At 33.7% G+C, this 6,696-nt stretch overlaps 1 protein-coding gene across 1 annotated transcript; it reads left to right on the top strand.

Annotated features, from left to right (window-relative positions):
* The first annotated feature begins 242 nt into the window (after window positions 1-242).
* On the top strand, window positions 243-5,167 carry LOC142607256 (tetraspanin-3-like). The gene is made up of 2 exons (XM_075778683.1): window positions 243-1,092; window positions 4,414-5,167. The coding sequence occupies exons 1-2, from the start codon at window positions 580-582 to the stop codon at window positions 4,753-4,755; spliced, it is 855 nt and encodes a 284-aa protein (XP_075634798.1). The 5' UTR covers window positions 243-579; the 3' UTR covers window positions 4,756-5,167.
* Window positions 5,168-6,696: the final 1,529 nt, after the last annotated feature.

The following is a 6,696-nucleotide window of genomic DNA, read 5'->3' as shown; positions in this document are numbered from 1 at the left end:
AACAGATTGATAGATTCCAAAAAAGGCAAAGCGTTTTTTTCAAAAAAAAAAAAAATCTTCAAGCGTGCTTTTGCTTGGTTAGATGAATTAATTTAAATTTAGTCAAAGTAAAGAATTAATGAATTATCTCGGAATCACCCCCAATCTAGTCTGTACACGTTATGACCTCACATGGGCAAACACCTCTAAATCTATTCTCAAATTAAATATAGTACTAGCATTCTTTATTGCTTCCTTCACTCAATCACAATCCCACACACAGGTGAAACAAGTCACAGTATGGTTCTGTCACACCCTTCATATCAAGCAAAAGCTATGTTGTAATCCCATACACTCATAAACACTTGTTTTAAAAGTCACACCAATTTCTATCTACATAGACAGGTGTCCAGTTGGGCACAGCGAGTACCACTGTTTTATTGTACACACCCCCTAGCCTATATAATAAGACCAACTCCGCATCCAACAACCCTTCATTATTGTTCATAACTTTTGTTTAGCATAAAAAAAAAAAAAAACAGCGCTAGCGACTGATACAAAGAAATTCAAGAATCAGAATCTGAGTAATAACCCAAAGAGATGAGAAGTAGTAATCATTTGATTGGACTGCTAAACTTCTTCACCTTCCTCCTCTCAATCCCAATCCTTGGAGGTGGGATATGGCTAAGCACAAGAGCCAACAACACTGACTGCCTCAAGTTCCTTCAATGGCCTCTGATCATTATTGGGGTTGCTATCATGGTGGTTTCACTAGCTGGTTTCGCTGGAGCGTGTTACAGAAACACTTTCCTAATGTGGCTATACCTATTTGCCATGTTCTTCATCATAGGTGCGCTTTTGGGGTTCATTATCTTTGCCTATGTGGTCACGGACAAAGGGTCAGGCCGGCCTGTGGCGAACCGGGCTTACGATGACTATTACCTGCAGGACTACTCGGGCTGGCTGGTGCAGCGTGTAGAAGATGCTAGCTACTGGGCAAAGATTAGCTCTTGTATCAGAGACTCTAAGATTTGCAGCAAGTTGGGGAGGACTGTAGGTGGTGCGCCTGAAACTGGTGATATGTTTGTTCTTAGAAAGCTCAACCCTATTGAGGTATGCTCTCTTTCATTTCCTCTTATTTTCTTTATTCGTTTTTATAAAATTCAACCCGTAACTTTAAAAAACATGAGCCATGAAAAAGTAAGTAGGCTTTGTATTGAAACGCTGTTGGTTCTCTTTCTTTTTAATGCATCTTCTTTCTACCAAAAAACAAAATCTCTTCTGAGTAAATTCTATTTTATTTTTTAATGTTTAATATAAGTTCAGGTTTGATTTTTAATCTTTTTTGGTTTAATTGGTTGGGAAATTAAAATTAAAATTTATGTGGGTTCTGGGGTAATCTTTGATAAATTATGAGGTGGTTTATGGTTTTTTCCAGTGAGTTCTAATATGAGAAAAATGGGTTAGAAAGTTATGGGCCTTTGCGGTTAAAATTTATTAATGATTAAGGGCTTTAAAGTTATGGGCTTAACGTAGATTCACTTTTTGGTACTTGCTTTTTTCTTTTTCCCTCTCTCATGCCTTTTTGAAAGCATATCTTCAAAATTAAAAGATGAAAAATGCTAATAAATACTTTTTTTTTTTTTTTAGACATTAGTTAATAATTTATTATTATAGAAAATTTTTATAAAAAAAATAAAATAAAATAATGAATGTTTTGAATTTTTTTTAAAATAAAAATAGTGTCAAAATTTTCTTAAATTGAATAATTAATTAATGATTTAAGGGTATTCGTTTGCCTGAATCTTAAAGTTAAAAGATAGGGTAGGAATTAAGGTTTAAACTTTAAATCCAATGGTAGAAGATGACTTTTATGTATATGTGAGGAAGATCCGGTCTGAAGGTATAAATCTCAATTAGGCTCAAAGTTCACGTGGGGATTGGAGTCATTCGACTCATCATCAAAGATGCTCTGTCCCCATCATCCCCATTGTTTCAGCCTTTCAGCGCCAACTAATAATTACATGTCGGCCTAACTTCTTTTTAAAAGAGTTGTGTTTTCATTACGCACGCTACCTTTGGGATATTTTAATTGAGAAGTTATTATTAATAATAAAAAAAAATTTAATATCAGATTAACATCAATAACAATTTATTAAAGATATTTTTATAAAATATTGGCTAGCACCACCTACAAAACGATTATTGTATGTGTCACAACTGCATGATTTTCGACTAATTATTTTTTCTCTACTTTTTTCTTGCAATCCAGAAAATGTAACCGAAATTTAAACATCATATATATTTTTGGCCAAACTACAATTTGTTTTCAATAATAGAACAAAATAGGATTTGTAGCAAATGTATGTAGACTAAAACTAAAGTTTGTTTATTTGGGGATGTGTTGGAAAATGTATGAAATAGATTTTTCACATTGATATAGATTTAATGTGGCATGATAGGGAGGTGGCCCCATTCTGAAATATCTAAATTCGTAAGTCTAAACCCAATAATTATGTCCACATGATTGACAGCATATGTCTACATGACAGCACTAACTAGTAAAACAAGAAAAACCAAAAAACCTGTCGTTAGCTTATTTAGCAATCTAATAACCTTTTGTTTTTGTCTTTAATGTTGAAGATTAATGCTCTGAGCAGATTATTAATTACAACGATATAATACAGTGGTAGCTTTTCTCTCCTTATCTAGTTATCTTACCCAAAAGATTTATAGCCCTCCAAAAAAAGAGAGTTCTAGCTAGGTTCTGTTTGGATGTTTTGGTTAGCCTTGATTCTTAATCCAATTTCCAAATGGTTTTCTTTAGCGGAATATCCTTTGTCTCTTTTGTTTGGTTGCTTGTTTAGGGCTATAAAAGTAAATATCTAAGGCAACTAGTTTGGTGGAAGTGGAACAATTATTAACATAGATATTATTTCATAGCTATATGGCGAGGAGCCTTTCCCTCCCAAATCTCTCATCCCTACCTAAATATAAGTACTTAATATAATCATAACAACATAAAGGGACATAATATAATTGGTTGGTCCAAGCCTACATTTCTATCACAAACCTTTTGATGGCCTTATAGAAGGGGTTTATTCTTACAATCATTTTTTTTTGGGGAGAGATTATTCTTATAATCATTTGGTATGTGACTGTGTGCGAGTAAAGATTTATCTATTAGCAAAGTAGTTAAGAGTGTTCAGAGTAAATCAAATCTTGTTAGAAGAAAATTAAAATAAAATAATTATTAATGATGTCAAGAATTATATAGATTTTAATCTTCAATTCATGTGTTTTTTAGTAAGTCTATAGTTACAACAACGAGGAGGGAAACCTATTCTCTTAATTAAGGAGATTAAGTTATGCCATTGAATTCTAAGACTCTTGACGTTCAGCTCATAATTATTAGTAATAATTTGATATGCAGAGAATAATGTATGTGTTACAGAATATGTATAAGTTTTATTCGGTTTAAGGTTTTAAAAAGCATTCTTAAATTTCAACATAGAAGATTAAAATGAAATAAACATAAATAGATATGTATGGGTATATCGCAAATTTGAATGAAAAATTTGGGAATAAAGGAACAACTATACATGTCATGTCAGTATTTGATACAATATTATCTTAATATTATTTCATAAATAGTAAAACATTGAACTAAAGATATTTATTTTAATAATTTTATTGTTGTATACAATGACACCTTTGCAAATTAAATAGCCAATTATATCAGCATTAAAGTTTAATCAAGTTGGAAGTGTTCTTGTATTAGTATATATGAGAAACGTTGAATTACGTATATATACTTTTAATTATAGATTTTTATTTTTTGTTTCGTATGATACCAGAGCTGTTTATTTATTTTAATTTTTTTAACAAAAAAATATGTGCATCAGTGCATGTATCATACTGTATAGAATGCATATTTCATAACCATGATTCAGTCATTTTCTTTTCATGGCGCAATCGCACAAGGGGGTTGTTTAGTCAATTCATTCTTTGCTTTAGTGATAGTTTAGTTATTCCATTCTTTGTCTTAATAATGCTTGAGTAGAACTTGCATATTTTGTTGCTGACTGTGAGGTTCTTTATTGAAGAAAGTAAGAAAGACTGAAAAAGTAGATGGGGGATGGTAATCTATCTCTGTCAGAAACAAAGTGCTGGTGGCCACATCATTTGCTATCTCAAACAGAACCTTTTATGTTTTAGTTGCTTTTGTTTTAAAACAGACAAGATAGAATGATGCAAACCAGAGGTGCTACTTTCTAGTTAGATGTTTCCAAAAGCAATTAGCATTAATATTTTTTACAAACAGATATTTCATGATTTATCTCTAGAAAATACTATGTTTGTGTGTTTCTTAGTACACATTAATTGTTGAAATACCAGCTGGTGTAACAATAACACTCTTTGGTCTTTGTATAGTCTGGTTGCTGCAAGCCCCCCTCAGACTGTGGCTACGTCTTCAACAATGAGACGTTTTGGACCCCTGGAACAGGACTGGCAACCAACACTGACTGCAGCAATTGGAGCAATGACCAAGAGCAACTTTGCTATTCCTGTAACTCTTGCAAAGCTGGTGTGCTGGCTAGCCTCAGGAAGAGTTGGAGGAAGGTCTCAGTGATCAACATTGTCGTATTAATCATCCTGGTAATCGCTTATGTGATTGCCATTGCAGCGTTTAGGAACAATCGTCGGATTGATAATGATGAACCTTCTGGCGAGGCAAGGATGACAAAGGAAAAACCTAGTAGGATCCAGCTTTAACTAAGATGGGGAGGAACAGGCACTCTGAAGCTTAGTTTGTCAAGGATTTATTTTGGGGGGTTTTGGTCTATATTATTTAGGGGCTGATTTGTCATGGAATAATGAACTCGTTTGGTTTGGTTTTGGAAAGGTGGTGGTATATGTAATTTCATGGTGCTCTATTTTATTGTTATCGCTGTGTCACTTTAAAAGGGAAAGATGTTACTTGGTATGGAGATTGTGGAGGGATAGGATTTCATTTACCCGTTGTGAATTCATGTACATAAATCATGGGTAAGATTGCTCTAGTAGAACTCAAATTCCAGTTGGCTTTCCAGGACAAAAAGACCAACATTAAAACATTGTAAACAAGAGCCTTGATTCTTGATTATGATTTTTGGAAGCCAAATCAATGTGCATATGCTTTAGTTAAGCTTAGAGCTTTTCAATCTTGCTCATTTGTCATGCATGATAACCACCGTAAGTGATGGAAACACTACTAGCCTTTGATAAGATTGAGCTTTCTTGATTTGGATCTATTAATGTCTAATATATGCTCACAGCAATTTTACAACGTAACCTGGGTGATAAGTACTTAGTGGTTTTAATTTGAGCACATTGGTTATGTTACTTTTTTACCAACTGATAGCGGTTTATTACCTAAATTTTGTTATAAAAATATTGTACTCTATCTTTATTCTTTTGGAAAATTGGAGCCCATTATGGGATAATTCCGAAATGACCAATATTTATACCAAAATATTTGGTTTTATTAATCAAATCTGAAATAATCTTCAAAACAGAATTCAAAACTATGTAGGAAATTTTATGAATTTCATGGGAGCTTGAGAAAATTGCTGGGGTTGGTTAATTACTTATTTTAGAACCTAGCGCCTGAAGAAGAATCTGAGAAAATGAACCATAAACAAAGTAACGCTAATTGAAGATTTGTGTAAAACTAAAAATTGGGCTACAAATTACAAGAACGAAGTGGCACTGGCTTTTGTGAATGGTATCTCGATAGAAGCATTTAATGTCCCCAGACCGACAGGCATGCAACAAGAAGCACATGGAGATTCTGTTCAGGTTTTGTCTTTTTAACCCAATGGTTGCATCTTACGCTAACACATGCACGCATCAAAACTGAGAAACTGCTACAAGAAAGGACACAACCAGCCAAGAGGCCTTTGATTTAGGATCAAACGGTTTCTTTACGTGCATATGAAAATTGAAAGAAATAGAACCGAGTACAAGGCAAGGTAAATTAGATTTAGATGACACCAATCCCATAATCATACACTTGAAAAGGTAGCGTGGGGGGGGGGGGGTGGGGGGTGAAGTTTTATATGCAATGAATCCCCCCTCGCCTTTACCAGTAACTATCCTGGACAGCTTTCACACGCGAAAAGAAAGAATTTTCGCAGCCAGAAGGATTTGTAAGCTTGTCAATTGTGGCACTGATACCTGTCCTTATAAATCCAATAAGAGCTAAGCTTGTTGGGGGTAGAAGTGCATCACTAAAGAAGTCAATACAAATGCATTTCCAAATTTCCTACAACATTTTCCCCACATTTTGCTAACCCCAAATATTTTTGTGCTGCAAAATTTATTTGGAGGAAGATGTCTAAGGTACACACAAGCAACTTATCACTAGATTAAGGATAGTTTCCTGAAATACGGGTTAACTCTCTCCCCATAGCAAATCCTATTCCCTACATCTCCCAGAATGGGGAAGCCTACATCTTGATCTTATATTTCCCTAAGATAAAAAAAAAAAAATAATAAATAAATACTAGAGGTGTATTTACACTTCTCAATTGGTTACATTCATGAAATAAAGATACAGGTTGTAGGCAATGTTCTCCCAAAATACTATAATGTACATTATGCATTTCTTAATACGTTATTCATTTGACCAAAAACTTCCATTAAATTTCTCAGTCATCTTAGAACTATTTCCTT

This window comes from Castanea sativa, chromosome 8, assembly GCF_040712315.1.
Source record: "Castanea sativa cultivar Marrone di Chiusa Pesio chromosome 8, ASM4071231v1".
Taxonomy (NCBI): domain Eukaryota; kingdom Viridiplantae; phylum Streptophyta; class Magnoliopsida; order Fagales; family Fagaceae; genus Castanea; species Castanea sativa.
Note: the sequence above shows the minus strand (reverse complement) of the source record. Positions and strands in the feature narration are given on the sequence as shown.